The sequence below is a fragment of the Macrobrachium rosenbergii genome, chromosome 14, assembly GCF_040412425.1.
Source record: "Macrobrachium rosenbergii isolate ZJJX-2024 chromosome 14, ASM4041242v1, whole genome shotgun sequence".
Classification (NCBI taxonomy): domain Eukaryota; kingdom Metazoa; phylum Arthropoda; class Malacostraca; order Decapoda; family Palaemonidae; genus Macrobrachium; species Macrobrachium rosenbergii.
The window spans coordinates 22,411,706-22,437,655 of NC_089754.1; the positions used below are offsets into that span (position 1 = coordinate 22,411,706).

The 25,950-nt window shown below is 35.7% G+C and overlaps 2 protein-coding genes across 3 annotated transcripts in view; one reads left to right on the forward strand and one right to left on the reverse strand.

The window, feature by feature from the left end:
* The window catches only part of LOC136845775 (uncharacterized), a 67,115-nt gene extending 58,893 nt beyond the window's left edge, over nt 1–8,222 (reverse strand). The window contains 1 exon segment of the mRNA XM_067116043.1: nt 7,951–8,222. Coding sequence (XP_066972144.1) covers nt 7,951–7,953 — 3 coding nt within the window. The 5' untranslated portion in view covers nt 7,954–8,222.
* A 5,232-nt stretch (nt 8,223–13,454) lies between these two features.
* LOC136845572 (mitochondrial amidoxime reducing component 2-like) lies at nt 13,455–24,282 on the forward strand. 2 transcript variants are annotated; one of them, XM_067115745.1, is made up of 4 exons: nt 13,455–13,595; nt 20,146–20,282; nt 21,330–21,479; nt 24,057–24,282. In XM_067115745.1, the coding sequence occupies exons 1-4, from the start codon at nt 13,593–13,595 to the stop codon at nt 24,265–24,267; spliced, it is 501 nt and encodes a 166-aa protein (XP_066971846.1). In that variant the 5' UTR covers nt 13,455–13,592; the 3' UTR covers nt 24,268–24,282. The 2 variants fall into 2 exon arrangements, with proteins under 2 accessions (XP_066971846.1, XP_066971847.1); XM_067115746.1 differs by lacking the exon at nt 13,455–13,595 and adding an exon at nt 13,671–13,735.
* The last annotated feature ends 1,668 nt before the right edge of the window (nt 24,283–25,950 follow it).

Here is a 25,950-nt window from a genome sequence, read left to right on the forward strand (position 1 = left end):
TGCTCACAAAATAAAGGTTTTCTGTTGTTTAAGTTTATTGGGTTACTAAAGATTGTTTTTATATGAAAATGTTTTATTGTCTGATTTGATCCTATTATTACTGTTTCTTTTTACAAATATAAAACACTACAAGTCTTCAGCCCTCCTAGAATATCAACACAATGATTTTAATGATGAAGGAGACGAAGGAGCAATTGCAGTGATGGAATAAGATTTCAAGTTATCAAAAACTCAAAGAGCTACCTTTGATTTGAAGCTAATTTAACATCTGTGAGAAAATCGCAAACAAAATTATAATTAAACAAGAAGAGTACGAAATCTTACGCACAAATCAAGTAAAATTAAATCGATGCTATTATATCATTCCAAAGGTTCAATGATCTGGCTGTCCACTTGCACTTTCTAACTTTTTTTTTTAATACTCTCCACTCAAAGCAGAATTGTTACCGGAGTTTGAGAACTAGCCTAACTTCACATTCAAGAAAGCTTTCCTATTCGAATTTACTTTTCGCTTTTACTTTGCTCATATACCGTATGATTTTGTAGGCAAAATAATGAATGTATGAGTCTGCCAAAAGAAAATCATGAGTTCAGGTGTAACAGGTTGTAACAGGAACTTTTTTGCAGTGATCTTTAAAACTCCGATTATGACAATGAGAATGTTATTCTTCACATAAAGCCTTTTTATGACAGATTAAACTTTGGATTAACAACGTATTTCTATATTTGACGTTGAGCTTTTTTATTTAGCTCAGTAATGGGTTTGCCTTCGTGACCCATATCAACAAATTCATGCTGAACGCCAATACCGATGCTGAAAAGAACCACAACTGCCGTGACTAAATTATCCACTAAAAATCCACAGTAACTCCTTATCTTGTTTTCTGGTCAAAGGTGACACAGAGGGTTTGCAATACCTGTGTGGTGTTCCGCATCAGTGTTCATAAGTCTCTTCTTGTAAAATCTGACCAAAATACAAGATATTGGAAACGCTGTGGATTTTCATTCAAAGGACAAAAATATCGATACCGTAACACTAATTTTCAAAGTTACTGGTCTGTTTTTACAAACAAAAGGTAAAACGTCAGCTTCGATTTTTTTTTATAAGAACTAGCCTATAAGGATAAATGTCATAATTTGGAGGTTACAATGTTGATGCCTAAATTAAATCAGCCATTTTGATCAGCTGACGGAGATTACTGCTTTACTTCCTGCACCACCCACCCCACCACAAAAAGACACACACACAAACTAAACTAACGGCGCATTTATTCCAAAATATTCATTGCATCAGTAAAAAAATATAATTTCAATAAACTTAAAACCCAGTGTAGACCAGGAAGGTACATGAAAAAAGTACCCAATGCGGCTTTATTTCTTTTTTTCGTTTTGTACAACTTAAAATGATTGAATTCGAACGCATTTTAGTTACAGATGAAAAATAAAAAACAAGTAATTGGAAAACAAAACAAAACATCAGTTAGGGCGTAATAAAAAAAAAGAAGAAATCTCTTCCTAAACTGTCTTGTTCTGCATTCTTAACTTCAGAAACTGGTTTCTTATCCCAGAAAAATGTATGGGTGGATGATGCCATTTAAGGGTTAAGTCCAGGCACTGGAAGTGAAGCCCATTCATTAACATTTATGGCTTCTCCATAGACTTTCCTTTTTTATGCTCCCTCAAGGAAAGGTTAAAAGTTATATGCATTATAGAGTGAAATTACCGGATTTGCTTCAGCAATTCCGTTATGTTCTTTAGTTCATTTTCATGCCGTTAAAAAGCAATATGACTGTACAGGTTGGCATCGCTAGCACAACATAGCGATCATACAATATACAATGCAATTTAAATGTTCAGTAGTTTCGCAAGTAACCTACTAATATTTAGCCCGACAAAATACGTGACTACTATTTCTAAAATCACCATAGATTACCAATAAAGGTCTTATTTCCCTACGGAGCCTAACCATGAAAATCATCGAATAAACCTATATGCAGGTAAACGGGGAACGTTATAGTTACAAACCACATAATTAACACCACAAATGACTCATTAAAAATATGTGTCATGCACATCCCGGACCCATTACTATACCGGACAGTTACGCAGTATACTACGTGACTACATTTACAGATCCGTTCGCCTGCAGCGATTCAAACTGAAAGGACTTTCATATTCTAAGTGATTGTGGGATATCTATTAAAATCTAATTAAAACTTATTCAGAACAAATTATTTCAAAAGGGTTAAGCCCCTGATATGTCTGCACTGCATGATGATGATGATGGTGATAATGAGAGAGAGAGAGAGAGAGAGAGAGAGAGAGAGAGAGAGAGAGAGAGAGAGAGAGAGAGAGAGAGAGAGAGCGCATGACGATTTTATCCCAATGAAATACACAAAATGCATCGGTACTTCGCGCATGATTTCACCTTCTTGACTGAGCGCATTGGTCAAAGTTCAATCTTTATTGGGACAGAATTCACTGTGAAAAACTTATCATTCATGAAAAAAACTCTAGTTCCAGATGCTTTCACTGAAAGTGATTCCTTACTATACCCATCAATAATCTCCATTAAAAATAATTTCATAAAACCAAGAAAATAGTTTGGAGGAATATGACGCCTTTGAAGACAAGGTCGTAGCCTTCATAAAATCAAACCGGGTTTAATTTGCACTGTTCTCGGATGGATGACGTCATTTAAAATTAAGGCCTAGGCATTGGGACGAAGAAGTCCATCATTCCCAAAAACCTACGAGGGTTTTTCCACAGTTTAGTTTTTCCCGTTCTATCAAGGAGAGATGAAGGGCAATTAGCCTAGTTCATCTGCCACTTCAACGCATAATAATAATAATAATAATAATAATAATAATAATAATAATAATAATAATAATAATAATAATAATAATAATAATAATAATAACGGATAAAAGGATGTGTATGCAAAAAAAAAACTAGCTCTTCGTTGGACGAGTCGGTAGAGTTGTGGGCTAGCACTCTCTTGGCCTGAGTTCGAGTCTTCGGCCGGCTAATGAAGAGTTAGAGGAATTTATTTCTGGTGATAGAAATTAATTTCTCGCTATAATGTGGTTCGGATTCCACAATAAGCTGTAGGTCCCGTTGCTAAGTAACCAATTGGTTCTTAGCCATGTTAAATAAGTCTAATCCTTCGGACCAGCCATCTCTAGGAGAGCTGTTAATCAGCTCAGTGGTCTGGTAAAACTAAGGTATACTTAACTTTATGTAAAAAACTAATATTATACTCGGCAAACCAATTAGTTACTTGGTTTGTGAATGTAAGGCTTTCGTATTTTTCAGTGAAGTTTTAATTGTAAACGTTCTCCGACAGTCTCTTCTGAGATGTATTTTCCTCTCTTTCTACTAAACAAATACAAAATCCAAATTTTCATTCTATCAATATATATTGTATCTATTTGCATTTTACTTGTTTGCGCCACTGAACTGCTCGCACTATTATTAATGCATTGATCACTACTTTACATTTCCATTGTTAAAAGAAGTGCGTTATCGATATGACTGACTTCAATAAAAACTTCATCACTTTTCCTGGGAAAGGGCACTTGAAAGACAGCTAAAAGCCTTTGGCTTCTGGTTTTAGTATACAGTAATTTACCTTCTTTTAATAAGCCGAAGACAATCATGTTGCAAGCTCTTGCACACAAACTATATTAGCTCAAGTAAAACGAAACAGAGTCAATCCGATCAAAAATAGAAATAACAGACTGGTTAAAAATAGTGATGGAAAAGATGAAAGCGTGAGACAGAAAACGGGAGAGATATGCGCAACCCCATGTGCTCTTTTCATTACGACTTGCTTCCTTTTCCGTTAGGCTAATCAAGATTACCAAAGCCTTTTAAAATTACCGAGCAATGTGATGAGCAGGCTTTGAGAAAATGTTGCAAATCTGAACGTTCAATGGCACAAGCGGATGTCGAGGCAGCTTTATGCTTGTGATTACTGTCCCGCACGAGTTATTCTTGCTCAGCAGACTGAAGCCTTGGACGTCTTCAACTAGTTTTCCTCTGAATAACTTCTCTCATAAGTCACTTTACTTACAGAACACACTAAGTTTTGTTCTGAACTTGTTTTACTCCTGTCTTGAGAAATTCTACAATGTACAAAAATCATCTCAGAAACACAACCATACTTCCTTCCAGCAGAGAGAAGCAGTCTTGGTCACACAGCATGAGCAATGTATGCCCAATTTGATCGCGTTAAAGATGGAGTTACACTGTCCAGTTTCCTGTTATATTTTAGCACCTTCCTGCCAAATTATGCATCAAACTTCCGTGGCAAGGAAAGAGAAAAAATAACGTTCGCTGCATTTTCTTTCTGACAGCAGTTTAAGATGAATCAGTACAATGGAATTGTCATAAATTCACGATTTTAAATTATAGATATGGTTTTCCAATAATGAGCGAATCGAGTTTTCATCACCAATATTATATTAATACAATAAAAATCACCTTTAGCTTTTATACAGACCAGTAGCATATAAAAAAAAACTTAACCGAGAGCAAAAGCAAGACATTCCAAATCAAAACAGTAACATTTATTTCTTTTAGACAGAGACTGGGGTGTAGTTCAAAGTCATCGTAATAATCTTGTCGCAATAATTTAAGGTCCTCTGCGGTTCATAGGACAGTTTGCAATGTTAACACTGACCCCAAAACAAATCCGTTGACATTCACACAAAAACTGTATGCTGACGCTCACCTTGCATTTTAAAGACTCCTATGACGTTTATAAACTTGCTGCAGTGTGTATGTCTGTTTAGACTGAGGAGTTACTTACTTGGAACTACGGTAGGCAGGAAGCTAATCCATCTAGACACCTTGAGGAATTTGAGGAATTCCAATGAGGGAAGCCATTTGTCTACTTGGCCATGGTGCAGTAACTGGCATCATTGCTACTTTGATATTTATAAACGCTCTTTTACTTTTATTCTATACCTAGATTACGTTAGAAGGAAAAGTGATGTTAAGCTAACACCTAATGACTGTTCGTGTTCCTCATATCTGAATTAACGATTGCTGGTTAATATAGAAAGGAACTGTGTCGTCATGGAAATCACTGACTTACAAAATAGTGTCAGAAATGTCCAAAAACTTGACAGAAACCAATGAAAACCATTATTCGGTTTGTAATTCGGTGGAATGCAGTAATACTTTTTTTGTAAATTTGCACTTTATTTCATTGAACTGGGAGAGGTATCTCAAAACCAACTTATTTATACTGAACATTAACATTAAAATAATTGAATTTAAACTGGGGAACAATCGTATGAAACACGCTACACTGCCAACGAGTGAAGTCCGGGATACATTAGCATAGCCTACACTAATGTCTTGGTGTATAGGGAACTGAAGATGCTAATTAAAAATAAAATCGCCAAACAGGCCATCTTGGGGCGATGATCTAACAAAAAAAAAAAAATCACCATTTTCAGTACTTTAGTCTAAAAGATACAGGTTCCTGAGATTCACACAGAAAAAATGTTTAATAATGGTAAAATACAAGATATGAAGTAGATGGCATAATACGACCATGTTTGCCCATATTGGAAGCCTTAGAGACAATAGCAAGGTGTTTGAAAACATTCGATGGAATATACTTCAAGTGCAGTGAAAATGGAGCGGTAAAACTACGTGTCGTCAAATATTCAGAAAAGTTTTATGAACATCTGCTCAAGCATGACCTCCACTACAATTCTCCTTAACCTAGAGAAAGCATTCTTGCTAGCACACACAGCACTCCCTAGCATTATATTACCAGCCATGATCTACATTGCTTTTTTGACAAGCTCGCCATTATGGTGTCTAGGTAGCTGGACACAAAATGACCATAACTTTAGTGACCAAACTGACCAAAGGTAGCCGTATTTGAAATGACCGCGAAGTAACTTGGGAAATATTCATAAGAACGCAAATGTTCACAAAGCTACCCTGTCAGTGAAATTTTTAGGCTGCTACAGACTAAAAAAAAATCGTACTGCTAATGTCAACAAATTTACAATTATTTTATGACTGATTTCCATAAAAAAATCATGCGTTACCAACCACATAATCACCAGCATTAAACTGTTGTGTGTTCGTGTGTTTCGGTAATTTCTGATATGGTGGGTGTCAGAAATCAAGTTTCAATGTCAATACCCCGCAATCCTCTACCAGCCAACAATTGATAAATTTAGTACGATGAGCTCAAATTGTCGAGAAAGCATATTGTTACATTTATGAGGCTAAATGTCTAAGCACCGAGTAGTGCTCATAGAAATTACCCTCTTTCGGTACTTGTGCAACTGTCTTGAATACTTGCACAGCTTGTGAAAAAGAATGATCTTTCACACTGTGCATGACAAATTTCTTAGCTAACACTAATAAAAGACAATGCTACCGTTCCTTGGTTGATCTATATACATGTCCTCTAGGATGACAGACAATAAAGGTATAAACCTAATCATAACATTAATATAAAGTTTGTATTTTATAAAAAATTAATAACCCATTACGAATCCAGAGAAATTCAAAAGTGCCACAAGCACTGGTTATTTCTCCGAGTGAAGAACGGATGACAATGTAAAACGTCATGCAATATTTTTCCCTCTCTCACTTCCGGCAGATAGGCTAACCCTGACATCATCCAACCACCTGCAGTTTCTTATGCCAAGACCGGAAGAGACGGAATTAGGATCTCCTAGATACCTGATTCTGTAAGTCTTTTCCTTGTTTGAGGAAAGAAGGGATGTTTTCGAAAAGACTTAGGCCTAACGACGCAGGAAGCAATAACCCCCCAAAAAAAAAGTTTTCTCATACTCATTCACAAAATTATCCAACAGAAAAAGCATTTTTCAAAAATACATTCCATATTTTTAAAGACAGGATTACAAATACAATTAGATTTTGCTGATTACAGCATGTTCATTTTAATTTGACGGGGCAAAACATTTTTAAGGGAGTTGTAATGATAGCTCCTTTGCCATTTTGTGGCCTGTTTCGTGGCATAAGCCTACATCAAAGACAAATGAAATTGGTCTAATTTTAATAACAATGACAGGTTGGCAGTTGCTATAAATTGTTGTTATTTACCAAATCTGCTTTTCTATGAAGATACAGTCATATTCCAAGACAAGAAACTATCCTTTGTTTTCTGAGAATTAACCACCAGCGTAACTGCGTGGTCCCCTTAAGTGTAGATCGCTTGCTGATATTGGAGAGGCTAACTGATCTATGATAAGTCTCTAAAGGGAGTTTTTTATGATTAGTGGTTTTTCCTTTCTTGAAAGGACTGATCTTCCACATTTTATGATTTTCGTACATAATTATATGGTTCAAATTATGAGGGTATTTATTAGTATGAATGTATTGCTTGATCGTTATATCATGGGAAATTCTTACCATTTTTCCTCGATTAATACCGATCATTATTACTAGCAAATATTAAATTTCCTGCTAACATTGTCCAACACTTGTTTCTCGCATGTTTGTACCTGTTAAATAATCTATCAATTATGAACAAACGAACGAAAACAATTTTTAAGGACAGGGAGGGGTGCAGGGAAAACTGACATTTCCTATTGCCCAACGCTTCTGACACCAACAGATGGGTCTGGGAGATCAACTTGCAAATGGTTGATTCAAGTCACCAAGTGTGTTAACAAATTAGCCCATTCAAATAAGTCCAGCATAAATTACCTTCAATAATTCATTAATAGCTACTGCAATCACCAAATAGAATCGATTTGCGTATGTAATTAAGAAACCTTACTATTGTAGATAAAAAAAATTACTTAAATGACATCAATTCTAATATTAACAAAATCGTAATGTATCTTGTTTGAAGGTAACACGCGCAAATCGGGAACTGACTCTGGAAAAAAAATTATAGTGACCCTCTAACTTGGCATAAAAACGAAACATGCATTATCTCTTTACCATTTGCTGGCTATTGTAGCTGCGTAGATCACCCCCAGCATTATACCAACTTGAGCGACTCCACTTCGTTAAATCCAAAAAGCGCACTCGTTTACTCCTTTCAGAACTATTATTCACAACATCGATTTCCGAAAATGCAATATTTTGTGAGAGATTGTCGAGTGGGTCATTAAGATTCGGCGCATTTACGGCGCAGCACTTGTAACACTTAACACTGACAATCTCACCAGCGTCACTGGTATGCCAAAGGTTCTCAGTCAGAACTTCACCTACCCCCGATAACAGTTGCGGTTCCCTGCTACCAATATTCAAACCATATATACTCGCTGGAAAAGCAATATTTTTCCAGGAAGATTTTATGCTCGTTATTCCAGGTGATTAGAGATTCCTTTTGCATGCTCATGTATAGTCGGCACGACTAACTTTTTTCATTTCTTTAAAAGGAAAATAAGTAACTGTCCATCTTAGACCAATAATTTGACAACATAATTGTTGCAGTCAAGGTCTTGAGTCGAGTTTGTTAAATCAAGTGAAGAGGACAGTAACTTTCAATAATGCAGTAAGTTTTTTCGGCTGCAATGATTGCCATTAAAAAAATTCATGACATTCGAACTCATAAAGTAAAAATTAATACCATGATAAACATCGCCAGGAGAAATTTACTTTTGAACCTGTTAGTCTGGCGATTTTTTCCCTAACCTGGCGGATTTTAAGGTTAGATTTTTTTTCATCGAGGGCGCATTTGTGTGTGTTTTTTTTACAGTGCGCATTAGAAACCTTCAAGTTTTATTTTGATCAAAATAAAGGCTGTCCGGAAACAATAACAAAGTCCACAGTGAAATGTTTGGGTGCATATTTGAAGGTCACCTTTATAGAAAACGGAACAGGGAGCCTGACGAAAGCAGAAGAAAACGTAATCCTTAAGTACTGATTATTTTCAACTGCTTAATCGGAATCTAATGTAGCCTCAAGATTATTTCAAATGAGTATTTACCATTACACCCATCGCTCAGAAGACACTGAGAGAGTGCGTGAGACACAGCATCCAGTCAAAAAGTCTTCATTTCAGCTTTCCATCTTTGGTACTAGTGTCCAAGCTCCCGAGTCGGAAAACCCTCTGGATTCGTAGCCCATGACAATTGTTTTGTTGATCAGCACATCCGACAATCTTACCTTTACTAGCAAACTATATTTAAAGTCTCGTTCTTGGTTTTTACATTTGTCGTATTTTCCCACTAGCCCATTCCTTTTGGTCTATTGTACTGTAACATAAAACTGGCTTTTTCCAGTAGATTTGGGTTTTGCTGCCATAAGCGTACGGCGATAAAAAGTCTGGGGGCTTTAAACTTTGATCCCAAGTTTTTTACAACTTTTTAAGTAGGTAAATCAATGCTTTTGAGGTGTGAATAAGTGAGCAGTTATTTTCTCCGTAACCTAAATGTGTTCTTGATATGACTTTATTATACACATACGCAATTCGTGAGAATTGTTAAAAATATAGATTGCTTATTACAATAAAGGCCAAATATTATGGAAGGAAAATTTTAATTTTCGTTACAAAAGGTATCTTAGTCACCTGCACTGAAATGGAAAGGAATTTGCTCTTTCCTGGCAAATAAATCAATGATCTTATCAAGACCTCTTTGGACGACTTTACATTTGAATAAACACTCAATAGATAACAGAATTTGATGGTCCGAATGTCCCTGCCCCAAATAATGCATAAACTCTAAATGACCATTCAGTAAAATGTGTTACTGGGATGACAGTGAATGTGTTTATTCCTTCAGAAATGGCAGACATCACAACAAGAAAATCTGATGCGTATCCATTAACTTTAACAAAGCTGTTAATTTCGGGGTACTTAAAACATTTCATTACTGTCCTGAACCTAGATTCCAGATTCATAACAGCCTTATCATATCATTTATAGTAGATACTAATTGCTCCATTGGTTTTTTGAATGGAAAGGAGACCGATAAATTAATTTGTATTTTAGTAAAGAACCTCAAATTCTATGAGATTAAGTTCTCGTCAAGAAAGAGTAACGTGAATTTAAAAATACATTGTGCTTTTGTATTCGTCTAAATTAAAGATAATTATCAATTTGTGGTGTCATGGATCAAGTGTCACAAATGCAGAACCCGTCTCCCGGCTATGATCACGTAACAGAACTTAATAACAGGAAGAGATAGCGAGGAAAGCACAAATTTTAGATCAACAGCACTTTCTCTTTCATCATTACGCATATAATTGAATGAGTAGGTACAATTAACTCAACCATAAAGACAGTCCTGATCACTCCCAACATTGTTTTACATTTTACATCTCAAAAGGGATAATCTGAGGGGAAGAAATAAAGATACTGAGAAGACTTTAGGATTGAAGGAAAGAATCAGCAACATACCCGTATGCCACACTACTCACCTGAATCCTTCTCCTGCGCTTGAAAGTATAAGACTAAGGTTTTTCTATAATATTCTTCTGTTTGACCGAAGTTGGATTTACACTACATGCAGTGATTGAATGCTAATTTGGTGAACTGTAGCCCTGTTGTTCTCGAGAAGGAAATTTTTTATGAATTTTCTTATAAATTTTTACGTAAAAGTTTGATCACTCGCCGTTGCCTCATTCCGACTACCGTGGTTTGAAAGTTTATTTTACACTACTTAAGAAGCTTTCAAATAAGTTTCGTCATTTATGGCTCATTAGCCTAGAGAAGAAAGGTTTTTAAATGGCCCCACCTTATTTTCACTATTTCTTAACTATCTCCCCTTGCAATGGGACTTGGCCACTATTCGAGCAGACATAAACTCATTTTACCTAAGGAGTTTTGTGCCAAGTTTGGCTAAAATTAGTCCCGTGGTTCTAGTGTAGAGGTTAAAAATGCGAAAAATTCTTGTTACATATGAATACACCTGACTAACCTTAAAGAAAAGGGCTCTCTTGAGCTTTCAGCTCAATTTAGGTGGGCAAAATTTTCACAAAAACAACCACCGCCGTGAGGAGAATTGACTGTGATCAAGAGCTGCTAAGAAGGATCAATCCTTGTATTACTAACACCGCGAAGTTGAGATTAGTGACTATGCTTGCATAGCCGTAGCTTAGAGGCCAAAAGAATAAAAGCAAATGAAATCTACGGAAGCTGTAAAGCAAAGGTAAAATTAATGGAACAAGCTATCACATGTGGCTTGCATACGTGTTGGTTCGATACAACGTATCAGAGAATAGGTTAGGAGCTCTACGAAAAAACACGAAGAGGTGATGTGGTTCTGTCGAAAACGCAACCCAAGAGTAAAAAGGAGCAGGGATAAGATAAAAGTGCGGGAAGAAAGTAATAATGAGCTTACCGACAAGGTTAAAATACTAGTAAACAATGGGAAACCTAAAGGATGAGATTGTAATGGAAACGATGAGGAAGGTTGATGATAACCTTGAGGAATTAGAAGTGATAGGAGAATAATGAAACTAATGGAAGACGAGGAGAAGGAAAAAAGAAATACAGTAATCAGTGTAATGCCATATAGTGTTTGAGAGTTGGAAAGAGCGATTCCCGAAGATAGAGCAGAATATTCAGTGTGGTGTAGGACACCACACTGAATGAGGCCAGGACATAAAGAGATAGAGAAGGCAATTAAAAAAAAAAAAAAAGATAAAAGCGCGGCGGCCCAAGCCTACTCTAGTAAGACTTATAAGTGAAAATGGTAAATAGAAAATTCTCAGTAATACAAAGAAGTTAAAAAATCAACAAAATCCAATCAAGAAGAAATTACGATTCAAAAAAGTTACTCCAGGCAAGTGAAAAGAGTCCAAGTCAGACAAAACTTATGGCAAACATAGCTAATTCAAGGTGATGATAGGTAAGTTGTACTGGATGGAATCAGCGATGCTAGCGTTCATGTATGGAAAAAAGATAATTAAGCCCAGTAAAAAATAAATACATCAGCTACAAAAAATTGCATAACAAAGTTTATAGGACGATACCGAAAGCTCATCTTGCACAAGTTTATGCTTGACGATCTGGAATAGGGGCTTCTTTCCGTCACTCGATGTATGTGAAAAACATGTGTCTATCTGAAGCCTACCCCTGACAGTGACAGGAATAAGTTCTGCTGTAATATAATCTTAGATCAGGACAAAAACTAGACAGCACCTTGGACGCAGTGGCGTAGCTGTCTTTCCTAGGTGGGGGGACCAAAGAATATTACACAAAACAAATGTCCCAGTTCTGTAATTAGTAAAATATACTATTCTCGAATGTATATATCCAAGTGAATGAAGGAAAATAATAGTGTTAGTAGCTAGCAAACCTGCATTTGAAATTATAGAGATCAATTTTCAATTAATTTTCAACTCTTACTATATGCAAATGTATCAAATACTGTAACGTAAATTTCCTCACAACCTTAGGCCTATACTCAACACTAGACTAATTTCCATGATCAAGTTTTTATTTTCAACTATAGTATACAGTAATATTATTGTCATGTAAATTTATAAAAATAGTGCATATCATCAATAACGCAGGACTTATGACCCTCCAAAATCTCTTCAAAATTTCAACCTATCCCATTCCCTCTTCTTCATCTCTTTTCCGTGGAAATTAACTCTAAGCAGCAATAACAAATTGCACCGCACTTATTCAAAACTGTAATTATAGTTTCAATCACTTTATACATAAGTTGATAATATTAAGTTGGATCAAAATATAATGAAATAACATGTCATTATAGTTACAGGTTGTGTTAAAAACCTATAACTATAATGACATGTTTGTTCATTATATTTTGATCCAGCTTAATGTTATCAACTATAATTCTGCTTTTGACCATCAAAGGGTTAAAGTTCGGCTACGAAGGGAATTTCAACGGGGCGGGGGCGCTGGGGGCCAATTATCTGACTCGGGGGGTCCCGTTCGCCCCCTGCCCCCCCCCCATAGCGACGCCACTGCTTGGACATTGGAGACTAAAGAGTTTATGAATAAGTTCTTCAGTTCAAGCAAATCTAATTCACAAAAGAAAAACAATTAGAATAAGTGATGAATAATTAGGACATAAAAGCATGGAAAATAGGAATAAAAGAAAGGTCACTGCTGAAAATTTAAGGAAAATAGAAGAAACTTCGTAGGATAACATGAAAAAACTGTGCTGATTAGCAGAGTTAGATCCAACACTTTAGAGAAAATAAAAGAAAAGGAATAAATTAAATTGAGAAGACACTAAGTTATATTGTGGAGAGGTAACTGAAAACCTAGAGAAATTTCTTATTTATCGTCCTGCATACAACACTTATTAGGGGCAGATTTAGGTTCGTGCAACAATCACACCATGAAGATAAAGAGGAACTAATAGTTAACATCTTGCTTTTCACAGATTTATCTAAAGAGGAAAGTGCAACTTGGAAAGAATTTCTCAAAAATATATGTTTCCATAGGGAAGTATACTTAAAAAAGCATAACCCAAGGCATAATAGAACAAGTTAGTGAGCCGTTTCAAGTCCTGATTCTTACCATTACTACTACTACCCCCCTCCCACACTAATTTATTGCAATTTATCCCTTAGTAACAGCGCTCGCTAACATGTGTTGCGCTCTTTTATGTCAGATAGATTAGATAACAAAACGAGAAGAATACGACGTAGTCATGGTAGGTATCAAGTATTTAGATAATAGTATAATACTTTCATTTTTAGATGCAATGGTAAAATATTTTCTCGATTTTTGCATGTCTGCCCATAAATGTTGGTGCAAAACACTTGAACGGTTTTTCCCCAGTCGGAAACCAGGGTAGGTCTAGGCTGCTTGTTTAGGGGAAACCAAACAAGAGTGCAATGCACATTCAGAAGGTTAGGAAATGCATAAATCACAGGATAGCCAAATCAATCGAAATAATACACAGTTCATACATATCAAGAGGAATCATCGCCTCAAAATGTATAAATCATGGAAATGCAACAAGGACACTTGTGGCGCAGTAATGCATCCTTCCCGAACCGATAGGGAATGGTAGGGCCCTTGAACCTTTAAAGGTCACCTGTCCTTAGCTAAACTACCCTAGATCGGTTTAAAAGTCATCGACTAGATTGAAATGTAGGGATGCCTCCTAACTTAATCTTTCCTGGCTTTACCTGACCTAGGCTGACCAAGGGCACTGGGCAAGGTCCATACCTGTCTGATGTGGGGGCTGACCAACATCTTGAAGGGCACACATTTCATCTTGTCTGGTTCTCAGTCGTGGTAATTGACCTACAGCCAAAGTTTGGAGTTTGGCTGTGAATGAGTGGATGGAACAGATTACCTTATTTCCTGATGGGTAAAGCATTGTTTTACATTTATAGGCCTAGGCCTATAGTTAATTCACACCACCTTTGCATTTGATAGCTAACCCCGTCTCCTATAACGCTCCTGACTGGCCATTGATCAGTCAGCCACAGGGCTGGAAACTGGTCAGTCTGTTCCAGCCATCACCGAGTGAACATCTACGGTGCGACCTCTCCTCATGAAATATGAATTTATCAGAAGTTATAACTCAGACTTACCCGAAGAAAAGTAGTGTTTCTCAGTTTCATCACTAAACATTGTCAAGTCAATGATTTAAGGATTATAATGATATATGAATTATGTACTTCAGTAAACTTAATGCTTAAATATGTATAGTGAAATAAACATGAGGCTATTGTCTGCGTGCATCCCTGCTCATTTTCTTAATCTTTTGCTTGCTGTTTTTATGTTGATAGCCCTACCTATAATTTTGTGGTAGCATTGTCACCCATGACTTTTAAGCTACGATATTGTATGAAACACAAGATGATAAATGATAAATGCACTGCAATGCCATGTAAGGAATGAAAGAATATATTTTATATTAAAAATTTCATGTTTATTTCACTATACTGTACATATTTTAGCATTAAGTTTACTGAAGTACATAATTCACATATATCATTATAATCCTGAAATCGTTGGCTTGACGATGTTTAGTGATGAAGTTGAGAGACATTACTTTTCTTCGGGTAAAACTGAAGCGTAATGAAAGTCATAACTTTTAAAAGACATATTTCATGGGGAGAGGTCGCAGCATAGATGCTGTCTCGGTGACGGCTGGAACAGACTGGCCAGTTTCCAGCCCTGTGACTGACTGATCAATGGCCAATCAGGAGCGTCGTAGGAGACGGGGTTAGATATACTGTGAATTGATAATAGTACTTGGTAATGTACATCAACACATCTTACATGTAGGCTAAGGCATCCATTGTAAAACTGGACAAACTTTCTTGAAAACTGGAAGGAATCTAAAGATATTTTGGTACTTTACCCTAATAATTTATTAACCTTTATTTAGTTGAAAACTGTAGGTAGCCTAATAGGCTAATTACCTAACAGAAAAGCAAAAAAGCTCATAGCCCAAGAATTATAGTAAAGCTCTTGTGCTCAAAGTTGATATCACCCCCCCATTTTGGTCAGTGTCCAAAAGCTTAATGAAAGAATACATTTTAAACAACATCATTGAATTCAGAATAGGCTGTGATCCAAGTCTACGTATTTTTAGTACTCACTCAGCCTGTATATTTGTTTGTGAATTTCATAAACAACAGTGAATTGCTTAAAATGCTGAAACCACATAAACATTTAGTAAATAGCATAGATATAAGGCTAATTACAAGGATGCAATATAACTTTCCCAACCTAACATAACTTACTTGACCGGCCCCACCTCACTTGACCTAGGCCTAGAGTGCTGTAATTCATAGAGGTAATTATGAGGATGCATCCTAAGCTAAGCTAACCAAACCTACTTTACTGGGGCCCACCTAATTGGAAATCGGGCTTCATCCCTATGAAGCATCCCATCCTAAACTGACCTAAGTGCCATAATAATAATATTGAAATTCAGTAATTCATCCCATTCTAACTTTGTGCTCTAGCTCTTAACTGGCAAGGGGGCCACCCCCATTCTTTCCCTTAGCACTACACACAGTCCATTCCCTACCCTAATGATTGGAGGCATAGCTAGCAAGTATTCATTTGTTTCTCTAGACTCATTCCTGGTAATTCAGTTCAGTTAGGAGCTGGGTGTATACAAGGGGGTGGCTCGGGGTGCTTGAACCCCTGCCCTTTTTCTTCTTCGTATCTAAGGTGCCCTTTTTGTCAGAAATAATAATTTAACTGGGTCATATTATACATAGGTTGATTGATATTGGACCAATAGCATATTTCTGATCTAATGCTGCTAAGCATTGAGAAAGACATCACAGTTGATAAGAAAGAAGTCATAAATATTTTCAAACATATGGCTAACAGGAGAATGATACTATGATCTTTGAAGTTTATTAGGCTGTATTATCCATATTCTTCAATAAAGCTATGAATTTAAGTTTTGGTGATTAAGAAAATTATTCTTGTTTTTCAGTAGGCTAAGGTTTTTATTATTAATAATATCTTGAAAATCTTACAACGGAAACAGGTCATGTTAAAAGAATTAATGTAGATAAATCTGCTTTGTGTAATAAAATGTATTGAATTTAATGGATTTTGAGACTGCCCCATTATCACTTCAACATTTCTTCTTTTTATATATATCGTATATTATTATATAATTGTAGCATATGAAACATGGCAGATTTCATTTTCAAAAATTAGGGAGTGCCCTTTTATTTTTTCCATTTGAGCCCCTGCCCTTCTGAAAGTCTGTGCACACCCCTGGTTAGGAGAGGCATTTACCAGTTGAAGGAAATATGGCCCTTCCAGATGGATAAAGTATTGACTTTCATTGTAAAATTAATATACTGTAGTTAGTACCCTTATCAATAGCAATTTGTATACATGAGGTAGCTCTTGTATAAGAATAGGGTATACAGTATTGGTTTTTGATAACTGGAAGGAATCAGAAAACATTTGGGAACTTCATCTGGAGAAATTATGGAGCTTATATTGGCCAAAAGTTACCTGTTATTAAGGAACAGTAAAACCTAAACAATGCCCATGCAGTAATGGAACAATTTCAAAACAACAACAACATACTTCGAATGCAATGGAAGTCTTCATATTTGATGGATAAACACATAACTGATGACATTATTCACTTGCATCTCATATTTTCTGATATTAAATTCTCTGTTGGCAAGGAATTTCAGTTTCCTAGTATTACCAAATTAATTTCTCATCAAACATGTTTACTCTATATTTTCCCCATTATTATATACTATAGGCTAGGCATTGTAGGACGTACAACAGTTAAACACAATTTAGGCTAATACAGGAAGTCCCTGAGTTATGATGGAGATCCGTTCTTAGGGCTTGTTGTAGGTTGGATTTCAGTGCAAGTCGGATCTTAATAATAATAATAATAATAATAATAATAATAATAATAATACAGTAATACTGTATTTATTTCAGCTCACACAATGTAGATACACAAGATAAAATTATGAAAATGACAATACTGTACACACAATCTAGATACATGAAATAGAATGATAAAAATTATAATTGGCAATACAGACAGTACTTAATATTAAACAACTTATAAAAATAAAATAAAGTGAAGAATTCTTAGCATTGTAAGATCGGATTGGTGTAAATCGGGTCTGTCATAACTCGGGGACTGCCTGTGTCACATATTCAGGAAATATTTTACCATGACTTTCCCTATCTGTGAATGCATAGTGTAAAAATCATAACTTTTGTCTGATTACAAAGGCTAGTTTGTAACAGGCAAGAATATTTATTATGCAGTAACTTGTTTTTCACAATGTAGCTTTTTCAGTCTAATGTGCTGCCACATGTGTATCTTTCACAGTTATGTTGACCATTTACCAGTGATGAATTCCTCTTGCAACTTCATTATTCACACAATAATATGATTCCCTAGTATTTACTTTTAAAAATGGCTTGATCAGAAGTTTTGCCAAGTTTAGCCTTAGGCCTGTATTGGAAACTGCAGCCTTCAGAATAAGTTTGGATGTAGATATAGGCATTCCCCTTTTTGGGGAAGGATAAGATGGGCTGTAGGAGGTGTTGTGTAAATTTCTGACTTGCTGTTTTTGTAAAAATGTACCTGATTGTTTTTATCTTTTGTCTGCTTGGGGATGATAGTCAAAGTTTTAGGTTCCTTGAATTTGATAGATCTGATTTTTCCTGTGTCTGCAGTTTTTGTCTGGCCATGGAAGAATTAAAGTAGTATCCGCTCAAATTCTTCTTTGCAGCTAAGCCCTGCCCACTGCTTACGTCATAACCATTCCTTGAAGCTGATTGGTTGGCGATGGTTTCAGAAAGTTGGTCAATCTGTGGTTCTTTTTATCTTCATTAATAGCAATGGTTGTTTTACTGAGCTAAAATAAGTTCCGCTGATTATCAAAAGGAAATGTTATATTATTCCTTGAAATAAAATCATAATACTCATCTCCTTAAAAATGGTATGTAAAATAAGAAAGTATGAATAAAGTCAGCAGTGTTCTGCAATGCTGCAATGTAGTTTATCGTAAATGAGGTTCACCTGTCTGCATTCGAATCGGTGCACTTGAATTACAGGCCAATGGTGATTATCGTCTGATATTGTCAGGCTTGTTCACCATTCAAAATTTAAATATAAAGACTGTCTTAGAGCTATGCAGACTGGTATTTCATGTTAATTTCAGGAAATTTGACTACATTTTAATATTCTTAAAATCGATTTCATTGCAATCGTTTACACATTCGGTGGGATGACAAGCAATGACTGCACTCTTCAAAACCAGAATAGGCTTATGTTTAGCTTGAAGTTATAGTATGATAGGCTATACGAGTCATACAGGATATAATTTACTGAGATTTTCATAAAGACATTATCTGCTTTCGAAATAATAGAATCATAAAAAAATGACGTAGATTTAATTCCCAATGTCTTTTTGTTGGTTTACGCAGGTTATGACGTTTGGATTATAGGCCTGTTTTATATTCAGCTGCTTTATTGTAGTTCTTGTTGTTGTTGTGGTTATTCTAGTTTTTGTTGTTGCTGTTATTTTTCTTGTGTCTTTGAAAACTTTTCACATGGTTAGAGAGAGAGAGAGAGAGAGAGAGAGAGAGAGAGATTTGGGTCATGTCTTGGGTCTTGTCATACATGTTTTATTCAGCTATTATTCTTATTTCATTATGTATCTTATGATGCTTCTTACCATAATCTTCATTGTCATAGAAATGCTGCAGCAGCCTTATTAATCATTACAGCAGTATAATTTGTTATCCCTTTCATAAATACATATTTTATATAATTTATTGAGAGCAGTTTGATAGTTGTGTGCAAGGCTGAGACATCACTAAGATCGGTCTATGTGTGTCATCGGGTACGTGACCACAAGTTTTACAATTATTCTCAGTATTGTCGGGTCGAAGCTACTATATTGATTAAAAGCTACTCTATTTCTAACAGATGGGTAGAAAACTATTTGCAATAAGAAATTGACCTGTAAGCCTTATTGCTGAAGCCTTATTGCTCTAATAGATCAAAAAAATACCTCATAGGTACTAAGAAGAAAGTGCTGATAGCTATTACTGCACATTCTGGTAAGAGGAGGAAATGTGATTTGGGTTGGATAGCCAGATATGGTGGCCACTTTATTGCCTGGAAGCACTTTATATTTTCTTGTCCTGAGGAGTGAAGACATAAGCTCATGTTACTAAGTCTCCAACTTGTGTTCAACTCTTTGACAGGCAGATGGGTTGAAGGACAGTGTTTATGTGCTCTGATAATCTCTTGCTGTGAATGTTACACTTAACTCCTCTTGATATGCATTGTTGTCCTGTACCAAACAAGCCACAACAAATACCTGATGAAACTCCCAAATATGAGAGAAATTATTTGAAGATAGAGAAATAAAAGTAATGGAAAGCTTAACTAACTGGGATGAAGAAGAGGACCAATGCAGTAATGCAGTATGCACATCTTTAAAAGCAAATTAGCAATTTTAATATGGCTTCCCAAAGTTTTGTTTAAAATGAGAGTAACAATTAAAGTTTCATTATAATTATAGTGCCTACTAGTTTATAAATTATTATTTTACTGTATTTGAATAAACCTAGTGTTCCTGCTCATGCAATGCTAATTCAAATAACCAGTATGGGTAGTCTGTAATCAGGCAGTTTAAGGTTTACTGTAGTTACAACATTAAAAGATATACAGTACAGGAACTGTAGATGGCTCATTTATTTTTTCTTTGCAGTTTCTTCAGCAGGCTATCGATCAGAAATTTAGTGTTCTCACAGTGCTTGTTGCAGGCATTGTTGCAGTATCAGCATATTATTATTGGATGCAGCGCAACAAGAAACGTAAACAGTCTCCAGTGAAGTTACAGTTTAAGTAAGAAGCTTTTTCCCATTCCTTAAACCCCTTATTTTTCTTTATTCCAAATGGTGGGCAAACACAGGTGAATGAGCGCTTAACTATGTATGTTATCTCCTCTCTTCCAAATATACTACAGTATTACAGTCACTTAAATTGTTATGTAAAACATTATGACTCAGCTTTGCAAAATGTTAAAATGAGACCACAAACCATAGCTGTTCACTGTTGAAGATTGTAATTTGTCATCAAAATAGGCAGCTATACCCTGAAATTATTTAACTATAAAGTTAATGGTTTCAATGATAACCATCCTCAAATTCTGAAATACTGTAGGTAAAAAAAGTACTTGAGTAAAGAAGTGTGTGCTGTCTGTGGATCTGAAAAATCATTCCACAGAATGAACCTGCAGCAACCCTATTCGTATGAACTATGGAATAAAGAATCAAAGGAATGCTTATTGTATGTTAATGCCGTGTGGGGACGTTCTGTTTACGATGTGTTCCTTTGCTTACTGTACTGCAATCTGTAGTGTAAGTTGAGATGTGACCGAGAGTATGTGCCATGTAAGACTATTGTTTCTCCTACTTGGCAGAGAAGTAGATTTATCTTTCCTTGCCTGCAAGTAAGAAATCAGGCTGTGGCATTTTCACATGTACAGCATTGCTCATTAGGATTAAGTAGAATTTGTTTATTAACTGGATATTTTTTTGTTTTATTGTGGATTAATCTACTGCATTCAATGCCTGTTGTCTCTTGTTTTTAAAATAGTTAGCATCAGTACAGTTTTAGAAGACCTTTGCAAACATAAATCTCTTTGAAATAAAGTAAATATTGATAGCAGTTGAATTTCCTATACCTAAAATTTTTTCAATGCAATATTTTAGAATGTTACTCATATTATTATAAGCTTGACAAATAGCTGTCAAACCCTTAGTAATTGGATTTTCTTGCTCTCTGATATTAAGACCCTATTACAGTAATACAGTACCCATGGTTCTAATGTACCTGTTTTTTTCTGTGTATGTCTGCTTAGAATACTCTGTAATAATCCTTTTGTTGCAGAACTTATGATGAACTACAGAAAGCTGAGTGGGAGCATGTTGGCAAGGTGTCCAAAATATGGATTTATCCTGTTAAGTCATGTGCTGGAATCCCCCTAAAGAATGCCCAAACAAGTCTGCTTGGCCTCATGGATGGCTCTGTGAGGGACAGGTGTGTTAGCTAGTATTTCCTAATTGATAATTATCTCACTCTGGTGGGTGGCATTACTTTGTTTTATTATCATCAGTAGTCTTGGTAAATAGACATAATGTTCACCTGTGGAATACTATGTAATATATATTCTGGAGATATCCTATGCCAAATTGGTGCATTTTAGGAACACAAATGACTTATGCTTTTGTGTACACTTAAGACCCTTTTCAGGATGTTCTTTTGCAGTCAGGCATACATATTGCTGTTACTGATGAATTATCATGAGTGTTGTTGCTAGGACACACGCTAGAGTACCAAGTTTCACCGCTTAGGTTAGGTAAAGCTAGTGTAGGCTACCCAACAAAGTATTTATTATTGTAAAGTTATACAGGTAAATTAATTAGTTTCCAAACATCAGCTATGTTTGTGGGTTTGGCTATACAGCCAATATCCCTGCTCGGTCTTTTAGTGAGAGGGACTGACCTGGACTCTTTCCTGTATTCATGCCTATCTGGTGTTGCAACAAAAAATGCACTTCTTGTGGCTTTTCACTTTCCAGGTTTTCAGAAAAGTTGTGGAATGTCCAAGGGCTGAACCTTGGTTGTAGAAGAATTACAGTACACTATTATGAGGTTGTTATAGTGAAGTAGGATGTTGGAGCACTTTTGAATGAGACATCTGAGACAGCCATCAGTTCCCGAAAGCTTATACCCAGTGCCAGAAATTCCTGACTCAGTTGCTTTTCAGTTCATTAATATTTGTATTACAAGATCCTCTTGTACTGCATTCATAATCACCTTTTTCCTTCCTTTATGGAAAGGAAACTAAGTATATCCATGTCCATATGGGTGGTAGCTTCTACCAGAGACTTGTGTTCCTGCTTGATTATTGACTTTCTTACACTACCTGTATTTGAGAACACTGTGACTTAAATTGGATGTAATATCTGGAAAGGCATTACAGCATATACCTTCTCAGAGAGTGTTTCATTCTCAGAAGAAAAGAAATACACTAGATGCTATCTGTGTGTTCAATGTGGTTCTAGCATGGGCACCTAATCTCTCTTTCTCTTAAAGTGTATTTTGCTACACTACCCAGATAGACTAGTAATCTATATACACCAGGAAGTATATCCCTTTTGGACAAATTATCACCATTAATTTATAGATATGTCAAGACAGCCTTGGCCATTTTCAGGCTGAACAAGATTCTGAATTTGAATCTTTGGCAATACATATGGAAGTCCAGATATTTCTGGAAGGGAAGAGTTATTGTGAAGAATCGGGGTGTATTTTTGATGGTGCTGATGTAGTTGTTGTCTCTAGATGAGCTGTAAGAGAGGAATTAAAAATCTGCTATTCCATCTTTTAAGTTCCATTCATGGAGACCTTTCCATTCCATATTCATATGGTATCCCAATACTCATCCAAGAAGCCTAACAACAGAAACTGCTTTAATTAGTCACAAGTTTGAGAAATATAACAAGGCCAGAGGGTTTGAACAGATTAAGCAATTGGAAGAAGATATCTTAGGTGCACCAAGTACGCTTAAGGAGCAATGAATGAACTGCTTAAGGGCTATAAAGATGTGATGTTGAGGGCAGTTATTATAATTTCGTATGCTGTTTTCAGGAAAACTTTTTAGTGTCTTGTTTCTTAGCTGATTTTGCAAATTACCAGAGAACTCTATTTTTCATTTTCCCTGGGGTTATCATAATTTCCTTGCTCACATCTATTCTCTTTATTCAGTTGATTTTCAAATTACTTGCATGGTTGTTTTATTTCTTTTCAATTTTATTTTGAAAAAGATAAAAACAGTAGCGCTGCCACTGAAAGGCTGGTATAAGAGTGTGCAAGATATATCTAACCCAAAGTAGAAAATTTAGATAAACCTAATTGAGATGTGATATTAACTATAGGTTTTCTCACCAGCCCTCTTGAACCACGCACAGAACTGTTGTGAATTATTACTTATTTCATTTTGGAGAACTCTGTTGTGAAATATTACTTATTTCTTTTTGGAGAACTCTGTTGTGAAATATTACTTATTTCTTTTTTGAGAACTCATCCTGTGAACAAGGAAACCAATGTTATCAAAACAGTATTATTAAAAAACTGTATTATTAAAACGGAATTCTTTAACCAAAAGTGGAAAATCAAAGGTGGAACATTGTATTCAAGCCAACCTCAGCATCAAAAGATTGAGAAGAGTTTGATAAGTGGGTCACTGGTTTATGGAGCGTCCTTCTAGATGGTGCACAGAATAGTCAATCACTTCATCTTTTGGGGTGTTGGTCGGCAACTGGATAAGGCTTTGGCAGATATTTATGATTTACTGTAAACTGTTTGATGTCAGAGGTTGGTCTCCAGAAAGTTATCTTAGTGTAAATGCTTTTTTTACAGGAGGCAGACTGACAGTGTTTTGTCATAAGACATGTTTTATAATTAGTTATGATTAGTACTGTTATTCAGAGAAAAAATTGTAGAGAAAGTAGTGTATAATTTACTTGTATAAACTAGTGAGAATCTATTTTATTAGGATAAGTCTTGATGATGTAGAAGGAAATAAGAGTTGATTTTTTTTTCCTATTTTCAGATCATTTGCTTTTACAACAGAAAGGGGAGCCCTGATTAGGGGGGCCATGATTGGTGCTACTGTCAAGATTAAACCTCTCTTAAATGGCAACTCACTAATTTTGAAATATCCAGATGTTGAAGACTTGTCTGTTGATCTAGAACAAGTAGAAGCTGAGAAAAATGAAGCAACCATAAAGTTAGTAACGATAAACATTCTTTATGAGACATAACATTCTTTTTTAATCACATATCTTAAACAAATGCCAACTTATGTAACCAGGTATAACAAAGGTATTAATTTAAAAATTAAAGTGACAACAAGGGATACAGCAGATTAAAATAAGCAGTGATGGACTCCTAGAATTATCCTTTCCCAAGTAGCTTACAAGTTGGAATAAAGTTTTCTTCACTTCATTGCAACTAAAGATTAATCAAGTGTTTCATGGTACAGGTTTTCCTACCTCTAGTCAAAAATCCACCCCAAGTAGAAACACTATCACTCACATTCTGGTAGAAAACACACATTGCTCTTCTTCTTACTCTACTATGTTCATTTCCTCCTGTCCTTCTTAACTTTATTGATCTCATTCCTGTATTCCTATTAGGAGAAAGTCATATGGAAACAATTTACCAACATTCAATAGGTTGATAATCATTACTATACCAGAACTAATTTCTTTGGAGATGAATACTTGTAATGTGATGTTTTGACATAATTACTACAAATATGAACTAAACCCACCTCTATTCCTACATTATCTTTCAGAAAAAGTTTCTGAAGAGGAGCTGTGAACAAGCTAAAATAGAATATCACTAAAGACTCAGGGATCGTATTTTCCCCCTTAAAAAATGTAGCAGTAATTATCCTCATGTTGACGAACTAATGTCTGATGGTAGCTTTCATCTCATGAAAAGGGATATATTTACATACTTCTGTTTTCCTTTAAAGGTGAAGGAAGTGATTGCAATTTGTTAAGAAGTGCATCTGACAAGGTTGGCTGCTTGAAGGACTCTCCTTCTGTCTGTGAGCATCTGTTTGGGTGCTTCAAGAGTGCTATTGTGTTTCCATGCATATTGAGTAGTGTTAGATCAATTACATGTTGTTGTTAAACATTTTTGTGTGAAGAGGACTATACTACAAGGTGATTATTATATCTTGCATTATTTTGACAACTTTATTGTGTTTCATTTGTTGAGGTGGGAAGCTTCAATCAGGACAACTTTGGTGAATAACCTTGCCCAGGTGTAGGTAAGAGGCCTCTTACTCTCAGCTATTCTCATTGCAGTAATCATTCAAAAGCTTTCCTCTGAAAGTTTATGTACTTAACTTTATCTCCTTAAGTATGGTATAACTTATTATTGCAAACTTGTTAATCGCAAACTGCTTCTGTGTGAAACATACCAAGACACACCAACTAAAGAAACCTCACTGCTCACATGCCAGCTAACTCCATCATGCTGTAAGACACCACTAATTCTTCTGTGCATCATGATAGTATACAGTATGGATGTGCTGTCAGGGTTCCACAAACGAATGGTGCTTTCATTGTTATGTGTTGTGCCTTTCATATTTAATAATTTTCCATCATTCATTTATTTTTGTTCACCTTCATTCACTTTAACTTGATGCCCAGTGCTTAGTGAGTTATTTACTTCTTGTTACCTTAAGGCTGGCAACATACATGTTGCTGTGAGTACTCCCTTTCCCCTGTTTTCAGTGTCATTGCAGTCAGTTTCAGTGATTTTTATTGGGCCGTTTAGTAAAACCTTTTAATCCTTGCTTAATTGTTATTGGGGAGGTTTCCCTCATGACGGTAATTGTTGCCTCAGTTTTGAGTTCTGTCTTAGGTGTAATTTCATTATTTTCTTTTTATTGAACAGCTGGGTGTTAAGTGATTCTAATTTCATATTTG

Coding starts and splice junctions, on each gene's coding strand:
- LOC136845572 (XM_067115745.1), top strand. Junction 20,283..21,329: donor CCAGTGAAGTTACAGTTTAA/GTAAGAAGCTTT, acceptor CTTTTGTTGCAG/AACTTATGATGAACTACAGA. Junction 21,480..24,056: donor GATGGCTCTGTGAGGGACAG/GTGTGTTAGCTA, acceptor TCCTATTTTCAG/ATCATTTGCTTTTACAACAG.